Source organism: Schistocerca cancellata, unplaced genomic scaffold, assembly GCF_023864275.1.
Source record: "Schistocerca cancellata isolate TAMUIC-IGC-003103 unplaced genomic scaffold, iqSchCanc2.1 HiC_scaffold_1100, whole genome shotgun sequence".
NCBI classification, from domain to species: domain Eukaryota; kingdom Metazoa; phylum Arthropoda; class Insecta; order Orthoptera; family Acrididae; genus Schistocerca; species Schistocerca cancellata.
Window position 1 is genome coordinate 5678821 of NW_026047099.1, and position 24450 is coordinate 5703270.

At 53.8% G+C, this 24450-nt stretch overlaps 1 protein-coding gene and 19 non-coding genes across 20 annotated transcripts; all 20 read right to left on the minus strand.

Moving 5' to 3' along the window:
- Positions 1-574: 574 nt before the first annotated feature.
- LOC126155583 (5S ribosomal RNA) lies at positions 575-693 on the minus strand. The gene has a single exon (XR_007533035.1). It is a non-coding gene; the product is annotated as a 5S ribosomal RNA (ribosomal RNA).
- Positions 694-1553: 860 nt separating this feature from the next.
- On the minus strand, positions 1554-1672 carry LOC126155584 (5S ribosomal RNA). The gene has a single exon (XR_007533036.1). It is a non-coding gene; the product is annotated as a 5S ribosomal RNA (ribosomal RNA).
- Positions 1673-2534: 862 nt separating this feature from the next.
- On the minus strand, positions 2535-2653 carry LOC126155586 (5S ribosomal RNA). The gene has a single exon (XR_007533038.1). It is a non-coding gene; the product is annotated as a 5S ribosomal RNA (ribosomal RNA).
- An 860-nt stretch (positions 2654-3513) lies between these two features.
- LOC126155587 (5S ribosomal RNA) lies at positions 3514-3632 on the minus strand. Its single transcript, XR_007533039.1, has one exon. It is a non-coding gene; the product is annotated as a 5S ribosomal RNA (ribosomal RNA).
- An 857-nt stretch (positions 3633-4489) lies between these two features.
- On the minus strand, positions 4490-4608 carry LOC126155588 (5S ribosomal RNA). The gene has a single exon (XR_007533040.1). It is a non-coding gene; the product is annotated as a 5S ribosomal RNA (ribosomal RNA).
- An 842-nt stretch (positions 4609-5450) lies between these two features.
- LOC126155589 (5S ribosomal RNA) lies at positions 5451-5569 on the minus strand. Its single transcript, XR_007533041.1, has one exon. It is a non-coding gene; the product is annotated as a 5S ribosomal RNA (ribosomal RNA).
- An 842-nt stretch (positions 5570-6411) lies between these two features.
- On the minus strand, positions 6412-6530 carry LOC126155590 (5S ribosomal RNA). The gene has a single exon (XR_007533042.1). It is a non-coding gene; the product is annotated as a 5S ribosomal RNA (ribosomal RNA).
- Positions 6531-7383: 853 nt separating this feature from the next.
- On the minus strand, positions 7384-7502 carry LOC126154643 (5S ribosomal RNA). Its single transcript, XR_007532188.1, has one exon. It is a non-coding gene; the product is annotated as a 5S ribosomal RNA (ribosomal RNA).
- Positions 7503-8366: 864 nt separating this feature from the next.
- LOC126155592 (5S ribosomal RNA) lies at positions 8367-8485 on the minus strand. Its single transcript, XR_007533044.1, has one exon. It is a non-coding gene; the product is annotated as a 5S ribosomal RNA (ribosomal RNA).
- Positions 8486-9363: 878 nt separating this feature from the next.
- LOC126154847 (5S ribosomal RNA) lies at positions 9364-9482 on the minus strand. Its single transcript, XR_007532379.1, has one exon. It is a non-coding gene; the product is annotated as a 5S ribosomal RNA (ribosomal RNA).
- Positions 9483-10342: 860 nt separating this feature from the next.
- On the minus strand, positions 10343-10461 carry LOC126155848 (5S ribosomal RNA). The gene has a single exon (XR_007533283.1). It is a non-coding gene; the product is annotated as a 5S ribosomal RNA (ribosomal RNA).
- Positions 10462-11320: 859 nt separating this feature from the next.
- On the minus strand, positions 11321-11439 carry LOC126155573 (5S ribosomal RNA). The gene has a single exon (XR_007533026.1). It is a non-coding gene; the product is annotated as a 5S ribosomal RNA (ribosomal RNA).
- An 862-nt stretch (positions 11440-12301) lies between these two features.
- On the minus strand, positions 12302-12420 carry LOC126155593 (5S ribosomal RNA). Its single transcript, XR_007533045.1, has one exon. It is a non-coding gene; the product is annotated as a 5S ribosomal RNA (ribosomal RNA).
- Positions 12421-13279: 859 nt separating this feature from the next.
- Positions 13280-13398, minus strand: LOC126155585 (5S ribosomal RNA). The gene has a single exon (XR_007533037.1). It is a non-coding gene; the product is annotated as a 5S ribosomal RNA (ribosomal RNA).
- An 862-nt stretch (positions 13399-14260) lies between these two features.
- Positions 14261-14379, minus strand: LOC126155849 (5S ribosomal RNA). Its single transcript, XR_007533284.1, has one exon. It is a non-coding gene; the product is annotated as a 5S ribosomal RNA (ribosomal RNA).
- An 859-nt stretch (positions 14380-15238) lies between these two features.
- Positions 15239-15357, minus strand: LOC126155595 (5S ribosomal RNA). The gene has a single exon (XR_007533046.1). It is a non-coding gene; the product is annotated as a 5S ribosomal RNA (ribosomal RNA).
- An 862-nt stretch (positions 15358-16219) lies between these two features.
- On the minus strand, positions 16220-16338 carry LOC126154734 (5S ribosomal RNA). Its single transcript, XR_007532273.1, has one exon. It is a non-coding gene; the product is annotated as a 5S ribosomal RNA (ribosomal RNA).
- An 861-nt stretch (positions 16339-17199) lies between these two features.
- On the minus strand, positions 17200-17318 carry LOC126155850 (5S ribosomal RNA). The gene has a single exon (XR_007533285.1). It is a non-coding gene; the product is annotated as a 5S ribosomal RNA (ribosomal RNA).
- An 860-nt stretch (positions 17319-18178) lies between these two features.
- On the minus strand, positions 18179-18297 carry LOC126155596 (5S ribosomal RNA). Its single transcript, XR_007533047.1, has one exon. It is a non-coding gene; the product is annotated as a 5S ribosomal RNA (ribosomal RNA).
- A 5005-nt stretch (positions 18298-23302) lies between these two features.
- Positions 23303-24235, minus strand: LOC126154638 (uncharacterized). Its single transcript, XM_049916170.1, has one exon. It carries the CDS (start codon positions 24233-24235, stop codon positions 23303-23305), a length of 933 nt encoding a protein of 310 aa, XP_049772127.1.
- Positions 24236-24450: the final 215 nt, after the last annotated feature.

Genomic DNA, 24450 nt, shown 5'->3' on the forward strand with positions numbered 1-24450 from the left:
CAGCGGAGGGCCTGTGCGGGGTGTGGCAGTGTCGTGCTGGAGGGCCCACTGGTAGCGATGTGGGCTTCCTCGCCTCGCCTCGCCTCGCCTCGCCTCGCCTCTTCTCACACCAGGTGTCTGCGTAGTTTGCAGTGCATTCGCACCATTCCTATCCCTGTCCCTGTCCCCGTCCCGACTTGTCCCGACTTTGCTCGACTGCCGCTCGCTGCCGCTCGGGTCGTAGTCCATATGACAGCGCAAGCACGACAAACGTCTGCGGGACGAGACGAGACGAGACGAGACGACTAAGGAATAAATTCGTGGTTACAAATCAAATTTGGAACTCTACACTCCTACACAACAATAGGCGGTGACGTATTTCAGAAATCACCTGCCGATTCGTACTGTTTTGTCGTTTTCAAAGTCTTCTTGGCAAACTTGGTTAGCACATTCTCCCTCAAACTGAGTTAATTACTGCATTTTCGTACCATTACAGTAGTTTAAAAGGCTTAAGGAAGCATCTTTGTCACAACAGAAAGGTAGTTTGAAAATTGGGCTGGCGACATTACAAAAAAAAAAAAAAAAACAGGAAGGGAGCCAACAGCACCCGGGTTTCCCAGGCGGTCACCCATCCAAGTACTAGCCGGGCCCGATGATGCTTAACTTCGGTGATCGGACGAGAACCGGTGTATTCATCATGGTATGGCCGTTGGCGCTCATCTAATGTAGCAGCACGGCAGAATTCGCGTTCGGCTTTTCTCCCAACACACAAAATGTTAGTTTTCGGCCGCATTTGACGAAAGCGCTTCCTTCCGCAACCGCCAGTTCCTCGAGGACGGCGCGGGGAGGCGCGCCCGGCGTCCCAGCAGAGTGACGGCCGAATTGGCGGGCGCACCGCCGCGTGTGTGAGACGCACTGCTGCTCGTTGCACCCCCTGTCATTCGCTGGGCGCGTGTAGCCTTCGACACTAGCGGAGGACGCATCTTGTCCCTGGTGTTCAGCGGAGGGCCTGTGCGGGGTGTGGCAGTGTCGTGCTGGAGGGCCCACTGGTAGCGATGTGGGCTTCCTCGCCTCGCCTCGCCTCGCCTCGCCTCGCCTCTTCTCACACCAGGTGTCTGCGTAGTTTGCAGTGCATTCGCACCATTCCTATCCCTGTCCCTGTCCCCGTCACGACTTGTCCCGACTTTGCTCGACTGCCGCTCGCTGCCGCTCGGGTCGTGGTCCATATGACAGCGCAAGCACGACAAACGTCTGCGGGACGAGACGAGACGAGACGAGACGAGACGACTAAGGAATAAATTCGTGGTTACAAATCAAATTTGGAACTCTACACTCCTACACAACAATAGGCGGTGACGTATTTCAGAAATCACCTGCCGATTCGTACTGTTTTGTCGTTTTCAAAGTCTTCTTGGCAAACTTGGTTAGCACATTCTCCCTCAAACTGAGTTAATTACTGCATTTTCGTACCATTACAGTAGTTTAAAAGGCTTAAGGAAGCATCTTTGTCACAACAGAAAGGTAGTTTGAAAATTGGGCTGGCGACATTACAAAAAAAAAAAAAACAGGAAGGGAGCCAACAGCACCCGGGTTTCCCAGGCGGTCACCCATCCAAGTACTAGCCGGGCCCGATGATGCTTAACTTCGGTGATCGGACGAGAACCGGTGTATTCATCATGGTATGGCCGTTGGCGCTCATCTAATGTAGCAGCACGGCAGAATTCGCGTTCGGCTTTTCTCCCAACACACAAAATGTTAGTTTTCGGCCGCATTTGACGAAAGCGCTTCCTTCCGCAACCGCCAGTTCCTCGAGGACGGCGCGGGGAGGCGCGCCCGGCGTCCCAGCAGAGTGACGGCCGAATTGGCGGGCGCACCGCCGCGTGTGTGAGACGCACTGCTGCTCGTTGCACCCCCTGTCATTCGCTGGGCGCGTGTAGCCTTCGACACTAGCGGAGGACGCATCTTGTCCCTGGTGTTCAGCGGAGGGCCTGTGCGGGGTGTGGCAGTGTCGTGCTGGAGGGCCCACTGGTAGCGATGTGGGCTTCCTCGCCTCGCCTCGCCTCGCCTCGCCTCGCCTCTTCTCACACCAGGTGTCTGCGTAGTTTGCAGTGCATTCGCACCATTCCTATCCCTGTCCCTGTCCCCGTCCCGACTTGTCCCGACTTTGCTCGACTGCCGCTCGCTGCCGCTCGGGTCGTGGTCCATATGACAGCGCAAGCATGACAAACGTCTGCGGGACGAGACGAGACGAGACGAGACGAGACGACTAAGGAATAAATTCGTGGTTACAAATCAAATTTGGAACTCTACACTCCTACACAACAATAGGCGGTGACGTATTTCAGAAATCACCTGCCGATTCGTACTGTTTTGTCGTTTTCAAAGTCTTCTTGGCAAACTTGGTTAGCACATTCTCCCTCAAACTGAGTTAATTACTGCATTTTCGTACCATTACAGTAGTTTAAAAGGCTTAAGGAAGCATCTTTGTCACAACAGAAAGGTAGTTTGAAAATTGGGCTGGCGACATTACAAAAAAAAAAAAAAAACAGGAAGGGAGCCAACAGCACCCGGGTTTCCCAGGCGGTCACCCATCCAAGTACTAGCCGGGCCCGATGATGCTTAACTTCGGTGATCGGACGAGAACCGGTGTATTCATCATGGTATGGCCGTTGGCGCTCATCTAATGTAGCAGCACGGCAGAATTCGCGTTCGGCTTTTCTCCCAACACACAAAATGTTAGTTTTCGGCCGCATTTGACGAAAGCGCTTCCTTCCGCAACCGCCAGTTCCTCGAGGACGGCGCGGGGAGGCGCGCCCGGCGTCCCAGCAGAGTGACGGCCGAATTGGCGGGCGCACCGCCGCGTGTGTGAGACGCACTGCTGCTCGTTGCACCCCCTGTCATTCGCTGGGCGCGTGTAGCCTTCGACACTAGCGGAGGACGCATCTTGTCCCTGGTGTTCAGCGGAGGGCCTGTGCGGGGTGTGGCAGTGTCGTGCTGGAGGGCCCACTGGTAGCGATGTGGGCTTCCTCGCCTCGCCTCGCCTCGCCTCGCCTCGCCTCTTCTCACACCAGGTGTCTGCGTAGTTTGCAGTGCATTCGCACCATTCCTATCCCTGTCCCTGTCCCCGTCACGACTTGTCCCGACTTTGCTCGACTGCCGCTCGCTGCCGCTCGGGTCGTGGTCCATATGACAGCGCAAGCACGACAAACGTCTGCGGGACGAGACGAGACGAGACGAGACGAGACGACTAAGGAATAAATTCGTGGTTACAAATCAAATTTGGAACTCTACACTCCTACACAACAATAGGCGGTGACGTATTTCAGAAATCACCTGCCGATTCGTACTGTTTTGTCGTTTTCAAAGTCTTCTTGGCAAACTTGGTTAGCACATTCTCCCTCAAACTGAGTTAATTACTGCATTTTCGTACCATTACAGTAGTTTAAAAGGCTTAAGGAAGCATCTTTGTCACAACAGAAAGGTAGTTTGAAAATTGGGCTGGCGACATTACAAAAAAAAAAAAAACAGGATGGGAGCCAACAGCACCCGGGTTTCCCAGGCGGTCACCCATCCAAGTACTAGCCGGGCCCGATGATGCTTAACTTCGGTGATCGGACGAGAACCGGTGTATTCATCATGGTATGGCCGTTGGCGCTCATCTAATGTAGCAGCACGGCAGAATTCGCGTTCGGCTTTTCTCCCAACACACAAAATGTTAGTTTTCGGCCGCATTTGACGAAAGCGCTTCCTTCCGCAACCGCCAGTTCCTCGAGGACGGCGCGGGGAGGCGCGCCCGGCGTCCCAGCAGAGTGACGGCCGAATTGGCGGGCGCACCGCCGCGTGTGTGAGACGCACTGCTGCTCGTTGCACCCCCTGTCATTCGCTGGGCGCGTGTAGCCTTCGACACTAGCGGAGGACGCATCTTGTCCCTGGTGTTCAGCGGAGGGCCTGTGCGGGGTGTGGCAGTGTCGTGCTGGAGGGCCCACTGGTAGCGATGTGGGCTTCCTCGCCTCGCCTCGCCTCGCCTCGCCTCGCCTCTTCTCACACCAGGTGTCTGCGTAGTTTGCAGTGCATTCGCACCATTCCTATCCCTGTCCCTGTCCCCGTCCCGACTTGTCCCGACTTTGCTCGACTGCCGCTCGCTGCCGCTCGGGTCGTAGTCCATATGACAGCGCAAGCACGACAAACGTCTGCGGGACGAGACGAGACGAGACGAGACGACTAAGGAATAAATTCGTGGTTACAAATCAAATTTGGAACTCTACACTCCTACACAACAATAGGCGGTGACGTATTTCAGAAATCACCTGCCGATTCGTACTGTTTTGTCGTTTTCAAAGTCTTCTTGGCAAACTTGGTTAGCACATTCTCCCTCAAACTGAGTTAATTACTGCATTTTCGTACCATTACAGTAGTTTAAAAGGCTTAAGGAAGCATCTTTGTCACAACAGAAAGGTAGTTTGAAAATTGGGCTGGCGACATTACAAAAAAAAAAAAAAAACAGGAAGGGAGCCAACAGCACCCGGGTTTCCCAGGCGGTCACCCATCCAAGTACTAGCCGGGCCCGATGATGCTTAACTTCGGTGATCGGACGAGAACCGGTGTATTCATCATGGTATGGCCGTTGGCGCTCATCTAATGTAGCAGCACGGCAGAATTCGCGTTCGGCTTTTCTCCCAACACACAAAATGTTAGTTTTCGGCCGCATTTGACGAAAGCGCTTCCTTCCGCAACCGCCAGTTCCTCGAGGACGGCGCGGGGAGGCGCGCCCGGCGTCCCAGCAGAGTGACGGCCGAATTGGCGGGCGCACCGCCGCGTGTGTGAGACGCACTGCTGCTCGTTGCACCCCCTGTCATTCGCTGGGCGCGTGTAGCCTTCGACACTAGCGGAGGACGCATTTGTCCCTGGTGTTCAGCGGAGGGCCTGTGCGGGGTGTGGCAGTGTCGTGCTGGAGGGCCCACTGGTAGCGATGTGGGCTTCCTCGCCTCGCCTCGCCTCTTCTCACACCAGGTGTCTGCGTAGTTTGCAGTGCATTCGCACCATTCCTATCCCTGTCCCTGTCCCCGTCCCGACTTGTCCCGACTTTGCTCGACTGCCGCTCGCTGCCGCTCGGGTCGTAGTCCATATGACAGCGCAAGCACGACAAACGTCTGCGGGACGAGACGAGACGAGACGAGACGACTAAGGAATAAATTCGTGGTTACAAATCAAATTTGGAACTCTACACTCCTACACAACAATAGGCGGTGACGTATTTCAGAAATCACCTGCCGATTCGTACTGTTTTGTCGTTTTCAAAGTCTTCTTGGCAAACTTGGTTAGCACATTCTCCCTCAAACTGAGTTAATTACTGCATTTTCGTACCATTACAGTAGTTTAAAAGGCTTAAGGAAGCATCTTTGTCACAACAGAAAGGTAGTTTGAAAATTGGGCTGGCGACATTACAAAAAAAAAAAAAAAAACAGGAAGGGAGCCAACAGCACCCGGGTTTCCCAGGCGGTCACCCATCCAAGTACTAGCCGGGCCCGATGATGCTTAACTTCGGTGATCGGACGAGAACCGGTGTATTCATCATGGTATGGCCGTTGGCGCTCATCTAATGTAGCAGCACGGCAGAATTCGCGTTCGGCTTTTCTCCCAACACACAAAATGTTAGTTTTCGGCCGCATTTGACGAAAGCGCTTCCTTCCGCAACCGCCAGTTCCTCGAGGACGGCGCGGGGAGGCGCGCCCGGCGTCCCAGCAGAGTGACGGCCGAATTGGCGGGCGCACCGCCGCGTGTGTGAGACGCACTGCTGCTCGTTGCACCCCCTGTCATTCGCTGGGCGCGTGTAGCCTTCGACACTAGCGGAGGACGCATTTGTCCCTGGTGTTCAGCGGAGGGCCTGTGCGGGGTGTGGCAGTGTCGTGCTGGAGGGCCCACTGGTAGCGATGTGGGCTTCCTCGCCTCGCCTCGCCTCTTCTCACACCAGGTGTCTGCGTAGTTTGCAGTGCATTCGCACCATTCCTATCCCTGTCCCTGTCCCCGTCCCGACTTGTCCCGACTTTGCTCGACTGCCGCTCGCTGCCGCTCGGGTCGTGGTCCATATGACAGCGCAAGCACGACAAACGTCTGCGGGACGAGACGAGACGAGACGAGACGAGACGACTAAGGAATAAATTCGTGGTTACAAATCAAATTTGGAACTCTATACTCCTACACAACAATAGGCGGTGACGTATTTCAGAAATCACCTGCCGATTCGTACTGTTTTGTCGTTTTCAAAGTCTTCTTGGCAAACTTGGTTAGCACATTCTCCCTCAAACTGAGTTAATTACTGCATTTTCGTACCATTACAGTAGTTTAAAAGGCTTAAGGAAGCATCTTTGTCACAACAGAAAGGTAGTTTGAAAATTGGGCTGGCGACATTACAAAAAAAAAAAACAGGAAGGGAGCCAACAGCACCCGGGTTTCCCAGGCGGTCACCCATCCAAGTACTAGCCGGGCCCGATGATGCTTAACTTCGGTGATCGGACGAGAACCGGTGTATTCATCATGGTATGGCCGTTGGCGCTCATCTAATGTAGCAGCACGGCAGAATTCGCATTCGGCTTTTCTCCCAACACACAAAATGTTAGTTTTCGGCCGCATTTGACGAAAGCGCTTCCTTCCGCAACCGCCAGTTCCTCGAGGACGGCGCGGGGAGGCGCGCCCGGCGTCCCAGCAGAGTGACGGCCGAATTGGCGGGCGCACCGCCGCGTGTGTGAGACGCACTGCTGCTCGTTGCACCCCCTGTCATTCGCTGGGCGCGTGTAGCCTTCGACACTAGCGGAGGACGCATCTTGTCCCTGGTGTTCAGCGGAGGGCCTGTGCGGGGTGTGGCAGTGTCGTGCTAGAGGGCCCACTGGTAGCGATGTGGGCTTCCTCGCCTCGCCTCGCCTCGCCTCGCCTCGCCTCTTCTCACACCAGGTGTCTGCGTAGTTTGCAGTGCATTCGCACCATTCCTATCCCTGTCCCTGTCCCCGTCCCGACTTGTCCCGACTTTGCTCGACTGCCGCTCGCTGCCGCTCGGGTCGTAGTCCATATGACAGCGCAAGCACGACAAACGTCTGCGGGACGAGACGAGACGAGACGAGACGACTAAGGAATAAATTCGTGGTTACAAATCAAATTTGGAACTCTACACTCCTACACAACAATAGGCGGTGACGTATTTCAGAAATCACCTGCCGATTCGTACTGTTTTGTCGTTTTCAAAGTCTTCTTGGCAAACTTGGTTAGCACATTCTCCCTCAAACTGAGTTAATTACTGCATTTTCGTACCATTACAGTAGTTTAAAAGGCTTAAGGAAGCATCTTTGTCACAACAGAAAGGTAGTTTGAAAATTGGGCTGGCGACATTACAAAAAAAAAAAACAGGAAGGGAGCCAACAGCACCTGGGTTTCCCAGGCGGTCACCCATCCAAGTACTAGCCGGGCCCAATGATGCTTAACTTCGGTGATCGGACGAGAACCGGTGTATTCATCATGGTATGGCCGTTGGCGCTCATCTAATGTAGCAGCACGGCAGAATTCGCGTTCGGCTTTTCTCCCAACACACAAAATGTTAGTTTTCGGCCGCATTTGACGAAAGCGCTTCCTTCCGCAACCGCCAGTTCCTCGAGGACGGCGCGGGGAGGCGCGCCCGGCGTCCCAGCAGAGTGACGGCCGAATTGGCGGGCGCACCGCCGCGTGTGTGAGACGCACTGCTGCTCGTTGCACCCCCTGTCATTCGCTGGGCGCGTGTAGCCTTCGACACTAGCGGAGGACGCATCTTGTCCCTGGTGTTCAGCGGAGGGCCTGTGCGGGGTGTGGCAGTGTCGTGCTGGGGGGCCCACTGGTAGCGATGTGGGCTTCCTCGCCTCGCCTCGCCTCGCCTCGCCTCGCCTCGCCTCTTCTCACACCAGGTGTCTGCGTAGTTTGCAGTGCATTCGCACCATTCCTATCCCTGTCCCTGTCCCCGTCCCGACTTGTCCCGACTTTGCTCGACTGCCGCTCGCTGCCGCTCGGGTCGTGGTCCATATGACAGCGCAAGCACGACAAACGTCTGCGGGACGAGACGAGACGAGACGAGACGAGACGACTAAGGAATAAATTCGTGGTTACAAATCAAATTTGGAACTCTACACTCCTACACAACAATAGGCGGTGACGTATTTCAGAAATCACCTGCCGATTCGTACTGTTTTGTCGTTTTCAAAGTCTTCTTGGCAAACTTGGTTAGCACATTCTCCCTCAAACTGAGTTAATTACTGCATTTTCGTACCATTACAGTAGTTTAAAAGGCTTAAGGAAGCATCTTTGTCACAACAGAAAGGTAGTTTGAAAATTGGGCTGGCGACATTACAAAAAAAAAAAGACAGGAAGGGAGCCAACAGCACCCGGGTTTCCCAGGCGGTCACCCATCCAAGTACTAGCCGGGCCCGATGATGCTTAACTTCGGTGATCGGACGAGAACCGGTGTATTCATCATGGTATGGCCGTTGGCGCTCATCTAATGTAGCAGCACGGCAGAATTCGCGTTCGGCTTTTCTCCCAACACACAAAATGTTAGTTTTCGGCCGCATTTGACGAAAGCGCTTCCTTCCGCAACCGCCAGTTCCTCGAGGACGGCGCGGGGAGGCGCGCCCGGCGTCCCAGCAGAGTGACGGCCGAATTGGCGGGCGCACCGCCGCGTGTGTGAGACGCACTGCTGCTCGTTGCACCCCCTGTCATTCGCTGGGCGCGTGTAGCCTTCGACACTAGCGGAGGACGCATCTTGTCCCTGGTGTTCAGCGGAGGGCCTGTGCGGGGTGTGGCAGTGTCGTGCTGGAGGGCCCACTGGTAGCGATGTGGGCTTCCTCGCCTCGCCTCGCCTCGCCTCGCCTCGCCTCGCCTCTTCTCACACCAGGTGTCTGCGTAGTTTGCAGTGCATTCGCACCATTCCTATCCCTGTCCCTGTCCCCGTCCCGACTTGTCCCGACTTTGCTCGACTGCCGCTCGCTGCCGCTCGGGTCGTAGTCCATATGACAGCGCAAGCACGACAAACGTCTGCGGGACGAGACGAGACGAGACGAGACGAGACGAGACGAGACGACTAAGGAATAAATTCGTGGTTACAAATCAAATTTGGAACTCTACACTCCTACACAACAATAGGCGGTGACGTATTTCAGAAATCACCTGCCGATTCGTACTGTTTTGTCGTTTTCAAAGTCTTCTTGGCAAACTTGGTTAGCACATTCTCCCTCAAACTGAGTTAATTACTGCATTTTCGTACCATTACAGTAGTTTAAAAGGCTTAAGGAAGCATCTTTGTCACAACAGAAAGGTAGTTTGAAAATTGGGCTGGCGACATTAAAAAAAAAAAAAAAAAAACAGGAAGGGAGCCAAAAGCACCCGGGTTTCCCAGGCGGTCACCCATCCAAGTACTAGCCGGGCCCGATGATGCTTAACTTCGGTGATCGGACGAGAACCGGTGTATTCATCATGGTATGGCCGTTGGCGCTCATCTAATGTAGCAGCACGGCAGAATTCGCGTTCGGCTTTTCTCCCAACACACAAAATGTTAGTTTTCGGCCGCATTTGACGAAAGCGCTTCCTTCCGCAACCGCCAGTTCCTCGAGGACGGCGCGGGGAGGCGCGCCCGGCGTCCCAGCAGAGTGACGGCCGAATTGGCGGGCGCACCGCCGCGTGTGTGAGACGCACTGCTGCTCGTTGCACCCCCTGTCATTCGCTGGGCGCGTGTAGCCTTCGACACTAGCGGAGGACGCATCTTGTCCCTGGTGTTCAGCGGAGGGCCTGTGCGGGGTGTGGCAGTGTCGTGCTGGAGGGCCCACTGGTAGCGATGTGGGCTTCCTCGCCTCGCCTCGCCTCGCCTCGCCTCGCCTCTTCTCACACCAGGTGTCTGCGTAGTTTGCAGTGCATTCGCACCATTCCTATCCCTGTCCCTGTCCCCGTCCCGACTTGTCCCGACTTTGCTCGACTGCCGCTCGCTGCCGCTCGGGTCGTAGTCCATATGACAGCGCAAGCACGACAAACGTCTGCGGGACGAGACGAGACGAGACGAGACGAGACGACTAAGGAATAAATTCGTGGTTACAAATCAAATTTGGAACTCTACACTCCTACACAACAATAGGCGGTGACGTATTTCAGAAATCACCTGCCGATTCGTACTGTTTTGTCGTTTTCAAAGTCTTCTTGGCAAACTTGGTTAGCACATTCTCCCTCAAACTGAGTTAATTACTGCATTTTCGTACCATTACAGTAGTTTAAAAGGCTTAAGGAAGCATCTTTGTCACAACAGAAAGGTAGTTTGAAAATTGGGCTGGCGACATTACAAAAAAAAAAAAAACAGGAAGGGAGCCAACAGCACCCGGGTTTCCCAGGCGGTCACCCATCCAAGTACTAGCCGGGCCCGATGATGCTTAACTTCAGTGATCGGACGAGAACCGGTGTATTCATCATGGTATGGCCGTTGGCGCTCATCTAATGTAGCAGCACGGCAGAATTCGCGTTCGGCTTTTCTCCCAACACACAAAATGTTAGTTTTCGGCCGCATTTGACGAAAGCGCTTCCTTCCGCAACCGCCAGTTCCTCGAGGACGGCGCGGGGAGGCGCGCCCGGCGTCCCAGCAGAGTGACGGCCGAATTGGCGGGCGCACCGCCGCGTGTGTGAGACGCACTGCTGCTCGTTGCACCCCCTGTCATTCGCTGGGCGCGTGTAGCCTTCGACACTAGCGGAGGACGCATCTTGTCCCTGGTGTTCAGCGGAGGGCCTGTGCGGGGTGTGGCAGTGTCGTGCTGGAGGGCCCACTGGTAGCGATGTGGGCTTCCTCGCCTCGCCTCGCCTCGCCTCGCCTCGCCTCTTCTCACACCAGGTGTCTGCGTAGTTTGCAGTGCATTCGCACCATTCCTATCCCTGTCCCTGTCCCCGTCCCGACTTGTCCCGACTTTGCTCGACTGCCGCTCGCTGCCGCTCGGGTCGTAGTCCATATGACAGCGCAAGCACGACAAACGTCTGCGGGACGAGACGAGACGAGACGAGACGAGACGACTAAGGAATAAATTCGTGGTTACAAATCAAATTTGGAACTCTACACTCCTACACAACAATAGGCGGTGACGTATTTCAGAAATCACCTGCCGATTCGTACTGTTTTGTCGTTTTCAAAGTCTTCTTGGCAAACTTGGTTAGCACATTCTCCCTCAAACTGAGTTAATTACTGCATTTTCGTACCATTACAGTAGTTTAAAAGGCTTAAGGAAGCATCTTTGTCACAACAGAAAGGTAGTTTGAAAATTGGGCTGGCGACATTACAAAAAAAAAAGGACAGGAAGGGAGCCAACAGCACCCGGGATTCCCAGGCGGTCACCCATCCAAGTACTAGCCGGGCCCGATGATGCTTAACTTCGGTGATCGGACGAGAACCGGTGTATTCATCATGGTATGGCCGTTGGCGCTCATCTAATGTAGCAGCACGGCAGAATTCGCGTTCGGCTTTTCTCCCAACACACAAAATGTTAGTTTTCGGCCGCATTTGACGAAAGCGCTTCCTTCCGCAACCGCCAGTTCCTCGAGGACGGCGCGGGGAGGCGCGCCCGGCGTCCCAGCAGAGTGACGGCCGAATTGGCGGGCGCACCGCCGCGTGTGTGAGACGCACTGCTGCTCGTTGCACCCCCTGTCATTCGCTGGGCGCGTGTAGCCTTCGACACTAGCGGAGGACGCATCTTGTCCCTGGTGTTCAGCGGAGGGCCTGTGCGGGGTGTGGCAGTGTCGTGCTGGAGGGCCCACTGGTAGCGATGTGGGCTTCCTCGCCTCGCCTCGCCTCGCCTCGCCTCGCCTCTTCTCACACCAGGTGTCTGCGTAGTTTGCAGTGCATTCGCACCATTCCTATCCCTGTCCCTGTCCCCGTCCCGACTTGTCCCGACTTTGCTCGACTGCCGCTCGCTGCCGCTCGGGTCGTAGTCCATATGACAGCGCAAGCACGACAAACGTCTGCGGGACGAGACGAGACGAGACGAGACGAGACGACTAAGGAATAAATTCGTGGTTACAAATCAAATTTGGAACTCTACACTCCTACACAACAATAGGCGGTGACGTATTTCAGAAATCACCTGCCGATTCGTACTGTTTTGTCGTTTTCAAAGTCTTCTTGGCAAACTTGGTTAGCACATTCTCCCTCAAACTGAGTTAATTACTGCATTTTCGTACCATTACAGTAGTTTAAAAGGCTTAAGGAAGCATCTTTGTCACAACAGAAAGGTAGTTTGAAAATTGGGCTGGCGACATTACAAAAAAAAAAAAAAAACAGGAAGGGAGCCAACAGCACCCGGGTTTCCCAGGCGGTCACCCATCCAAGTACTAGCCGGGCCCGATGATGCTTAACTTCGGTGATCGGACGAGAACCGGTGTATTCATCATGGTATGGCCGTTGGCGCTCATCTAATGTAGCAGCACGGCAGAATTCGCGTTCGGCTTTTCTCCCAACACACAAAATGTTAGTTTTCGGCCGCATTTGACGAAAGCGCTTCCTTCCGCAACCGCCAGTTCCTCGAGGACGGCGCGGGGAGGCGCGCCCGGCGTCCCAGCAGAGTGACGGCCGAATTGGCGGGCGCACCGCCGCGTGTGTGAGACGCACTGCTGCTCGTTGCACCCCCTGTCATTCGCTGGGCGCGTGTAGCCTTCGACACTAGCGGAGGACGCATCTTGTCCCTGGTGTTCAGCGGAGGGCCTGTGCGGGGTGTGGCAGTGTCGTGCTGGAGGGCCCACTGGTAGCGATGTGGGCTTCCTCGCCTCGCCTCGCCTCGCCTCGCCTCGCCTCTTCTCACACCAGGTGTCTGCGTAGTTTGCAGTGCATTCGCACCATTCCTATCCCTGTCCCTGTCCCCGTCCCGACTTGTCCCGACTTTGCTCGACTGCCGCTCGCTGCCGCTCGGGTCGTAGTCCATATGACAGCGCAAGCACGACAAACGTCTGCGGGACGAGACGAGACGAGACGAGACGAGACGACTAAGGAATAAATTCGTGGTTACAAATCAAATTTGGAACTCTACACTCCTACACAACAATAGGCGGTGACGTATTTCAGAAATCACCTGCCGATTCGTACTGTTTTGTCGTTTTCAAAGTCTTCTTGGCAAACTTGGTTAGCACATTCTCCCTCAAACTGAGTTAATTACTGCATTTTCGTACCATTACAGTAGTTTAAAAGGCTTAAGGAAGCATCTTTGTCACAACAGAAAGGTAGTTTGAAAATTGGGCTGGCGACATTACAAAAAAAAAAGGACAGGAAGGGAGCCAACAGCACCCGGGATTCCCAGGCGGTCACCCATCCAAGTACTAGCCGGGCCCGATGATGCTTAACTTCGGTGATCGGACGAGAACCGGTGTATTCATCATGGTATGGCCGTTGGCGCTCATCTAATGTAGCAGCACGGCAGAATTCGCGTTCGGCTTTTCTCCCAACACACAAAATGTTAGTTTTCGGCCGCATTTGACGAAAGCGCTTCCTTCCGCAACCGCCAGTTCCTCGAGGACGGCGCGGGGAGGCGCGCCCGGCGTCCCAGCAGAGTGACGGCCGAATTGGCGGGCGCACCGCCGCGTGTGTGAGACGCACTGCTGCTCGTTGCACCCCCTGTCATTCGCTGGGCGCGTGTAGCCTTCGACACTAGCGGAGGACGCATCTTGTCCCTGGTGTTCAGCGGAGGGCCTGTGCGGGGTGTGGCAGTGTCGTGCTGGAGGGCCCACTGGTAGCGATGTGGGCTTCCTCGCCTCGCCTCGCCTCGCCTCGCCTCGCCTCTTCTCACACCAGGTGTCTGCGTAGTTTGCAGTGCATTCGCACCATTCCTATCCCTGTCCCTGTCCCCGTCCCGACTTGTCCCGACTTTGCTCGACTGCCGCTCGCTGCCGCTCGGGTCGTAGTCCATATGACAGCGCAAGCACGACAAACGTCTGCGGGACGAGACGAGACGAGACGAGACGAGACGACTAAGGAATAAATTCGTGGTTACAAATCAAATTTGGAACTCTACACTCCTACACAACAATAGGCGGTGACGTATTTCAGAAATCACCTGCCGATTCGTACTGTTTTGTCGTTTTCAAAGTCTTCTTGGCAAACTTGGTTAGCACATTCTCCCTCAAACTGAGTTAATTACTGCATTTTCGTACCATTACAGTAGTTTAAAAGGCTTAAGGAAGCATCTTTGTCACAACAGAAAGGTAGTTTGAAAATTGGGCTGGCGACATTACAAAAAAAAAAAAAAAACAGGAAGGGAGCCAACAGCACCCGGGTTTCCCAGGCGGTCACCCATCCAAGTACTAGCCGGGCCCGATGATGCTTAACTTCAGTGATCGGACGAGAACCGGTGTATTCATCATGGTATGGCCGTTGGCGCTCATCTAATGTAGCAGCACGGCAGAATTCGCGTTCGGCTTTTCTCCCAACACACAAAATGTTAGTTTTCGGCCGCATTTGACGAAAGCGCTTCCTTCCGCAACCGCCAGTTCCTCGAGGACGGCGCGGGGAGGCGCGCCCGGCGTCCCAGCAGAGTGACGGCCGAATTGGCGGGCGCACCGCCGCGTGTGTGAGACGCACTGCTGCTCGTTGCACCCCCTGTCATTCGCTGGGCGCGTGTAGCCTTCGACACTAGCGGAGGACGCATCTTGTCCCTGATGTTCAGCGGAGGGCCTGTGCGGGGTGTGGCAGTGTCGTGCTGGAGGGCCCACTGATAGCGATGTGGGCTTCCTCGCCTCGCCTCGCCTCGCCTCGCCTCGCCTCTTCTCACACCAGGTGTCTGCGTAGTTTGCAGTGCATTCGCACCATTCCTATCCCTGTCCCTGTCCCCGTCCCGACTTGTCCCGACTTTGCTCGACTGCCGCTCGCTGCCGCTCGGGTCGTAGTCCATATGACAGCGCAAGCACGACAAACGTCTGCGGGACGAGACGAGACGAGACGAGACGAGACGACTAAGGAATAAATTCGTGGTTACAAATCAAATTTGGAACTCTACACTCCTACACAACAATAGGCGGTGACGTATTTCAGAAATCACCTGCCGATTCGTACTGTTTTGTCGTTTTCAAAGTCTTCTTGGCAAACTTGGTTAGCACATTCTCCCTCAAACTGAGTTAATTACTGCATTTTCGTACCATTACAGTAGTTTAAAAGGCTTAAGGAAGCATCTTTGTCACAACAGAAAGGTAGTTTGAAAATTGGGCTGGCGACATTACAAAAAAAAAAGGACAGGAAGGGAGCCAACAGCACCCGGGTTTCCCAGGCGGTCACCCATCCAAGTACTAGCCGGGCCCGATGATGCTTAACTTCGGTGATCGGACGAGAACCGGTGTATTCATCATGGTATGGCCGTTGGCGCTCATCTAATGTAGCAGCACGGCAGAATTCGCGTTCGGCTTTTCTCCCAACACACAAAATGTTAGTTTTCGGCCGCATTTGACGAAAGCGCTTCCTTCCGCAACCGCCAGTTCCTCGAGGACGGCGCGGGGAGGCGCGCCCGGCGTCCCAGCAGAGTGACGGCCGAATTGGCGGGCGCACCGCCGCGTGTGTGAGACGCACTGCTGCTCGTTGCACCCCCTGTCATTCGCTGGGCGCGTGTAGCCTTCGACACTAGCGGAGGACGCATCTTGTCCCTGGTGTTCAGCGGAGGGCCTGTGCGGGGTGTGGCAGTGTCGTGCTGGAGGGCCCACTGGTAGCGATGTGGGCTTCCTCGCCTCGCCTCGCCTCGCCTCGCCTCGCCTCTTCTCACACCAGGTGTCTGCGTAGTTTGCAGTGCATTCGCACCATTCCTATCCCTGTCCCTGTCCCCGTCCCGACTTGTCCCGACTTTGCTCGACTGCCGCTCGCTGCCGCTCGGGTCGTAGTCCATATGACAGCGCAAGCACGACAAACGTCTGCGGGACGAGACGAGACGAGACGAGACGAGACGACTAAGGAATAAATTCGTGGTTACAAATCAAATTTGGAACTCTACACTCCTACACAACAATAGGCGGTGACGTATTTCAGAAATCACCTGCCGATTCGTACTGTTTTGTCGTTTTCAAAGTCTTCTTGGCAAACTTGGTTAGCACATTCTCCCTCAAACTGAGTTAATTACTGCATTTTCGTACCATTACAGTAGTTTAAAAGGCTTAAGGAAGCATCTTTGTCACAACAGAAAGGTAGTTTGAAAATTGGGCTGGCGACATTACAAAAAAAAAAAAAAAACAGGAAGGGAGCCAACAGCACCCGGGTTTCCCAGGCGGTCACCCATCCAAGTACTAGCCGGGCCCGATGATGCTTAACTTCGGTGATCGGACGAGAACCGGTGTATTTATCATGGTATGGCCGTTGGCGCTCATCTAATGTAGCAGCACGGCAGAATTCGCGTTCGGCTTTTCTCCCAACACACAAAATGTTAGTTTTCGGCCGCATTTGACGAAAGCGCTTCCTTCCGCAACCGCCAGTTCCTCGAGGACGGCGCGGGGAGGCGCGCCCGGCGTCCCAGCAGAGTGACGGCCGAATTGGCGGGCGCACCGCCGCGTGTGTGAGACGCACTGCTGCTCGTTGCACCCCCTGTCATTCGCTGGGCGCGTGTAGCCTTCGACACTAGCGGAGGACGCATCTTGTCCCTGGTGTTCAGCGGAGGGCCTGTGCGGGGTGTGGCAGTGTCGTGCTGGAGGGCCCACTGGTAGCGATGTGGGCTTCCTCGCCTCGCCTCGCCTCGCCTCGCCTCGCCTCTTCTCACACCAGGTGTCTGCGTAGTTTGCAGTGCATTCGCACCATTCCTATCCCTGTCCCTGTCCCCGTCCCGACTTGTCCCGACTTTGCTCGACTGCCGCTCGCTGCCGCTCGGGTCGTAGTCCATATGACAGCGCAAGCACGACAAACGTCTGCGGGACGAGACGAGACGAGACGAGACGAGACGACTAAGGAATAAATTCGTGGTTACAAATCAAATTTGGAACTCTACACTCCTACACAACAATAGGCGGTGACGTATTTCAGAAATCACCTGCCGATTCGTACTGTTTTGTCGTTTTCAAAGTCTTCTTGGCAAACTTGGTTAGCACATTCTCCCTCAAACTGAGTTAATTACTGCATTTTCGTACCATTACAGTAGTTTAAAAGGCTTAAGGAAGCATCTTTGTCACAACAGAAAGGTAGTTTGAAAATTGGGCTGGCGACATTACAAAAAAAAAAAAAAACAGGAAGGGAGCCAACAGCACCCGGGTTTCCCAGGCGGTCACCCATCCAAGTACTAGCCGGGCCCGATGATGCTTAACTTCAGTGATCGGACGAGAACCGGTGTATTCATCATGGTATGGCCGTTGGCGCTCATCTAATGTAGCAGCACGGCAGAATTCGCGTTCGGCTTTTCTCCCAACACACAAAATGTTAGTTTTCGGCCGCATTTGACGAAAGCGCTTCCTTCCGCAACCGCCAGTTCCTCGAGGACGGCGCGGGGAGGCGCGCCCGGCGTCCCAGCAGAGTGACGGCCGAATTGGCGGGCGCACCGCCGCGTGTGTGAGACGCACTGCTGCTCGTTGCACCCCCTGTCATTCGCTGGGCGCGTGTAGCCTTCGACACTAGCGGAGGACGCATCTTGTCCCTGGTGTTCAGCGGAGGGCCTGTGCGGGGTGTGGCAGTGTCGTGCTGGAGGGCCCACTGGTAGCGATGTGGGCTTCCTCGCCTCGCCTCGCCTCGCCTCGCCTCGCCTCTTCTCACACCAGGTGTCTGCGTAGTTTGCAGTGCATTCGCACCATTCCTATCCCTGTCCCTGTCCCCGTCCCGACTTGTCCCGACTTTGCTCGACTGCCGCTCGCTGCCGCTCGGGTCGTAGTCCATATGACAGCGCAAGCACGACAAACGTCTGCGGGACGAGACGAGACGAGACGAGACGAGACGACTAAGGAATAAATTCGTGGTTACAAATCAAATTTGGAACTCTACACTCCTACACAACAATAGGCGGTGACGTATTTCAGAAATCACCTGCCGATTCGTACTGTTTTGTCGTTTTCAAAGTCTTCTTGGCAAACTTGGTTAGCACATTCTCCCTCAAACTGAGTTAATTACTGCATTTTCGTACCATTACAGTAGTTTAAAAGGCTTAAGGAAGCATCTTTGTCACAACAGAAAGGTAGTTTGAAAATTGGGCTGGCGACATTACAAAAAAAAAAAAAACAGGAAGGGAGCCAACAGCACCCGGGTTTCCCAGGCGGTCACCCATCCAAGTACTAGCCGGGCCCGATGATGCTTAACTTCGGTGATCGGACGAGAACCGGTGTATTCATCATGGTATGGCCGTTGGCGATCATCTAATGTAGCAGCACGGCAGAATTCGCGTTCGGCTTTTCTCCCAACACACAAAATGTTAGTTTTCGGCCGCATTTGACGAAAGCGCTTCCTTCCGCAACCGCCAGTTCCTCGAGGACGGCGCGGGGAGGCGCGCCCGGCGTCCCAGCAGAGTGACGGCCGAATTGGCGGGCGCACCGCCGCGTGTGTGAGACGCACTGCTGCTCGTTGCACCCCCTGTCATTCGCTGGGCGCGTGTAGCCTTCGACACTAGCGGAGGACGCATCTTGTCCCTGGTGTTCAGCGGAGGGCCTGTGCGGGGTGTGGCAGTGTCGTGCTGGAGGGCCCACTGGTAGCGATGTGGGCTTCCTCGCCTCGCCTCGCCTCGCCTCGCCTCGCCTCTTCTCACACCAGGTGTCTGCGTAGTTTGCAGTGCATTCACACCATTCCTATCCCTGTCCCTGTCCCCGTCCCGACTTGTCCCGACTTTGCTCGACTGCCGCTCGCTGCCGCTCGGGTCGTGGTCCATATGACAGCGCAAGCACGACAAACGTCTGCGGGACGAGACGAGACGAGACGAGACGAGACGACTAAGGAATAAATTCGTGGTTACAAATCAAATTTGGAACTCTACACTCCTACACAACAATAGGCGGTGACGTATTTCAGAAATCACCTGCCGATTCGTACTGTTTTGTCGTTTTCAAAGTCTTCTTGGCAAACTTGGTTAGCACATTCTCCCTCAAACTGAGTTAATTACTGCATTTTCGTACCATTACAGTAGTTTAAAAGGCTTAAGGAAGCATCTTTGTCACAACAGAAAGGTAGTTTGAAAATTGGGCTGGCGACATTACAAAAAAAAAAACAGGAAGGGAGCCAACAGCACCTTTTTTTTTTTTTTTTTTTTTTTATATCCTCCCATCTCCCCTTATAGCCCGGCCGTGTCGCTCTCCACAAAATGCCTTCTATTGGCGAGCTTCATGAGCTATAAAGGTGCTGTTGACTCCATGTCCCACGACGAACGGACGAAAAGAAAGTCAGTATCCCCCGTTGGTGTCCTTAAAACGGTCGACGTCCGTCGGGAAAAAGCGGCAAGAGGAAAAAAAACCATAATCCAGCAATCTTCTGCATGGAGACAATGACTCCGCCAGGGAAACAAAATCCAGTAGAAATAAAACCACTTCCTTAGTGTCACTATTACCGGGAAAATTCCACACCAGTAAAACTGAGGGGTAAAGTCCATCAGGTGGACAAGTGAAACGAAAAGGAAAAAACAAAAAAATGAAAGTCACTGCGTGGTAACACTAGTGAAAATTGAAAATATCACTGCCGCCACATGGGAGACCTACAGGAGAAAACCAGTGCTTGTAAATAAAAGTGCCGATGTCCACAGCATAAAAAATCAGAATCAAGAAAAAGGTAAACTGTACCGGAAATAAAAAAAAGACACAGATAAGAAAAAAAAAAAGAGTTCCTCTGAGTACACGTATTTCCATAAGTGTTCGTTCCGTGAAAAACACAGCTTGAGCGGTCAAAATAGAATAGTATACCAAACCGTCATAAACATGTTAAGCATCCACCGACATCCGGGAAAAGGCATGAGCAAGTGCAACCTTCAAAAAATTTGCAAAAGTAGCACGAAAGCCAGGCAAAGCTTCAGTTTGTTCATGCTGAGTCCATAAATAGGTAAGAAAGTCCAATTCAGTAGTCAATTTCAGGTGAAACATTGCAAAAACGGTATGACCCAGGAGCCACACCGTAGCATTCTTCTTTGTATTCGGGTAGGCGACGCATTGAGGAATTAAGGCGTCGGTCGGCAAGACTGAACGCGTATCCACTCGAGTGATTAGGCGAATCATATCTCTGGCGGCATCCCAAACACTGCAAAAATGTCCACACACAAAACGGTGTTCAAGTGTATCTTCCGCATCACACAAGTCGCAAGCTCCAGACGAGATGAGGTTGATGGAATGGAGCTTCGAATTGGTAGGGAAGGTACGATGCACAACCTTGTACCACACGGCGTGTACAGAGGGAGGAAGAACATGGCTGGCAAGATTTTTCCATACCGCGACCCAATTATACCACGGTAGCCGATACTCCCACTTACAACGCACAGGTGATCCACGGAAAGCAGAAACGACGTCGCAGACTCGAAGACTGGGAACGTCACATAGCGCGAGGTAGCTGTTGTCCATATAGTAGCGACGCACATAGTTAAGAAAAAAGGGAATGTGCGAGACATTCACCGGCGCCTCCACTGATAGAGGACGATACATACTGAAGACCGCCGCAGTGGTACCGTTCGGGGCCCTCTCCATAACAACGGTGGTCCGTTTCCAAAGGAGAGCAGAGCACTTCGCGCGAAGATCTACTAAACCCAAACCACCATCTGTCGGGCTTAGAGTACAGGTGTCATACGAGACTTTAAAAATGTCACCTCGCCATAAAAACCAATACACCGCCTGCTTGAGGGCACGTTCCAACTGCCGAGGCAGTGGAAGGACCTGTGCGAGGTACCACACCCTGGCCAGAATGTTAGTATTGATCAAGGCCACCTTGTCACGAAGCGCCAACGTGCGAGCCGCATAGATCTTGGCAACGGCGCGCACCTTATGGAGCGTAGACCGCCAATTGAGCGCCTCCATCCGTTGTGGATGAGAAGAAAAAAGCACGCCCAGGACTTTGTGCTGTTCGCGGACACAAAACCAGCTCCGCTGTATGGACCGTGCGCGGGGTGTAAGAGGCAAACAAACAGTCTTAGTTGGGTTGACAATGGCACCTGTAGCTTTTTCAAAGCGTTGCAGTGCACCATATAGAGTGTCAACGTCATCAGAATGGCCAAGAAAAACGCCAAGATCGTCGGCGTACGCCTTGCAAATGAGGCGGTGCGTCCCTATCTGAATGCCACGGCAGTCGCGGCCGATAATTCGCAGCAACGGATCTAAAGCTACAGAAAAAAGGGCCATTGAAAGGGGACACCCCTGCCGCACCGAGCGCCCAACACGGAAAGCTGGCGTCAAGTGGCCATTGACACTAACACGTGACGTCGCATTTTGTAAAAGATGCTTTACCACAGTCGTAAACTTAAAACCGAAGCCCATCCGCACAAGAACCTGGCGGAGGTACACATGGCTAATGCGGTCGAAAGCATTTTTGAAATCAATTAAGAAGATGGCAGCTGTCGGCAGTCTCGCACTTTTAACAAAACCGATACAGTCGCGATAGGCGAGGACGGCATCAAAAATGTTTCGACCCTGCACCGCACATGATTGACTATCACTGAGGACCGACGGTAAAACAACTTTAAGGCGTTGAGCCACGCATCGCGTTACAATCTTAAAATCGGCGTTCAGTAAAGTGATCGGCCGAACAGCGTCAATGCAGGGCGTCGCAGTCGATTTGGGAACCAATGTCACTACCCCCTCCTCAAACGCAGCAGGGATAACAGCACCATCCCGTATTTCATTTAAAAGAGCCACAAAAACATCACGAAAAAGATCATAAAATTTCAGATAAAATTCAGCAGGAATGCCGTCGGGACCAGGCGATTTACTTTTAGGGCTTCGTCGGATAGCATCGTACAGGTCGTCAGGTACATAAGCAGCATTTAAAAGCGTCCTATCCGTACGAGTTAAAACATGAGGTATGACGTGTAAAAAATCCCGCAACGCATTACAATCAACATCCAGCGCACGGAAAAGGGAACTAAAATGAGTAAAAACATCCCGCTCAATGTCGGACTGGACAGTAGTCCGTCTACCGTCGCACTGTTTCCAGGTACCGATGTGCAGACGGGCGCGCCGCCTGCGTTCCCTATGCAGATGATAAAGCGACAATGGTTCGCCATCCACAACCCCCGCAGGCTGGCTGCGGACGACGACACCGCCACTAACAGCACGCAAATCAGCGAGAAGCTTACGCTGGAACTGCTTAAAAGCGGGCAGCAAGGCAGGCTGTGACGTCACGCGCAGCGCGAGGTCTTGTAAACACGCCTGATGGAAGCGGGCGGTAGCGCGACGCCACCGAGCCGCCTCGCGGCTAAAATCCATTAAAAACCGCCTGATCACCGGCTTGGCCTCCCCGACCCACCACTCCAGCACACTACAGTCACCTCGCTTGGTCCCGAGCAATTTCTGCCACAGATTGGTAAAACACGTCACAAAATGGTCGTCGTTCAATAATGCACAATTAAATTTCCACAAATTCTTTCGCCTGGGAACACAAAATCTAGGCAATAAAAGCTGACAAAGGTAACCGGAATGATCAGAAAACAGCACGGGAAACATTTCCGTGCGGCAAATACGGGCAGAAAGCGGGGCAGAAACGTAAATTCTGTCCAGGCGGCTGTGCCCCGTGGGATAAAAATGAGTAAAATGCGTAACATCAGGGTTTAAAACACGCCACGTATCAACGAGCTGAAAACTGCGAACCAAGTCGCCGAGCTCGCGACAAATGTTAGGACGAGGCACCTGATCAACAACATCTAAAACGCAATTAAAATCGCCGCCTACAACTAAAGCATCCACATTCCGGTGTAACAGCGCACACAATTCCTGCCCATAAAAAACAGCCCTCGCCGGCTTATCGTTCCCAGACGGAGCATAGACGTTAACAAATACAACGCCCAGTATAGTGCAACTAACGGCACGACCATTAGGTAAAATAGCAACATTTGAAATAGCGAGGTCAGAACGTACTAAAATGGCAGTTCCTGTACTGTGATCCGGTAAAACATTGTCAATAACAGTGAAGTCACTAAAATCGTGTAAAAAGACAAGGGCATCACGCGTCACCTCTTGTAAAAACACAACATGGCAGTGGTGATCACGTAAAAAGTTCTTAAAAGCCAGTATCTTACACGGGTGACTCAATTTGTTAAGATTAATGGTGACAACATTCCACTGGCTAAAATCGTAAGTCATAGACTCACACAATTAAAAGACACACACAAAAGTAAAACACACATAAAACACGGGATGTGCAGGTGCGCGACAGGGGAGGGGGCACACAGGACACACACTACGTCTCCCCACCCTCCACAACATCCTTCGCCCACTCCGAAGGCTCGAAGGGGGAGAGGGGCGGCAGGGTGGCAGTAGCCGTCACGCCAGAAGCGACCGACACAGAATCCTTAACGGACATCTCCACGTCGGAAGAAGGCACCGACACGCGGTCGTGAATAGAAGGACCAGCGCGACGACGGTGTACATCCTCTGCCTTCCGTTTAGTCGACAGAGATGCCGCAGTCACAGCCGAAACCGTGTCTGGCGCTAAAACAGGCACATCTACAGAGGCGGGTTGACTTAACACAGTCCGTAGATGGCGAACAGCAACGTCACGTTGCTGCGCTGCAACACTCAGATCAGCTGACTGTGCGTGGCGAGAGGAGGCACGCTGCTGCTGTTGTTGTTGTTTGCGCGGCGGCTGACGCCCGGAGCCGGCAGCCTGAGGCGGCCGTAGCTCCACGTCGAGGTCGCGCCGCCCGGCGCGGCGTTGCGACGCCCAAGAAGAGGCGGGGGGGCGCCCTACTGGGGACGGACTACGGTCACCTCGCGCTAAACCTCTGTCGTAGGAAGGGGAGCTACTGGCACTGCGGAAGCGTTGCCTACTGGAACTGCGAGAACGAGCTTCATCCCGCTGCGGTTTTGGTTCCACAAAAACATCGCTCGATTCCGCAACAGGAAGAGGCTCAGAAACGTCAGAAAGTGCAACGACGGGTGCAGGTACAGAAGGAGAGGGCTCCGCCTGCGACACAGTGGGGGCAACAGAGTCCGAATTAGGGCGCGAAACAACATCGGTTACCGACTGCGGCACGGAGTCAGAGACTGTCTCCGACACAACAGCACCCACAACCGGTTGAACAACAACAGGCACGTTTTCCGAAACCGTGGACAAAGAGTCCTGGCCGGTAGTGGCAACAGCAGAGACACTATGATCAGCAGACACATCCATCGCTTCCGCGGCGGCAGCAAGATTAACATCTGCCGCACGCCGCGCGGACGCGGGGGGGGGCGGAACCCAAGACCGTTGCGGCGACGGAAGCAAAACTAACTCCTTGCAAATCGGCCTCAAGTGGTAGCTGAACAGGCCGTTTTCGCTTCGGACAATCCTGCCTATAATGTCCGACACCATTACAAAAGGAGCAAGTTTGTGGCTGGCCACTGTAC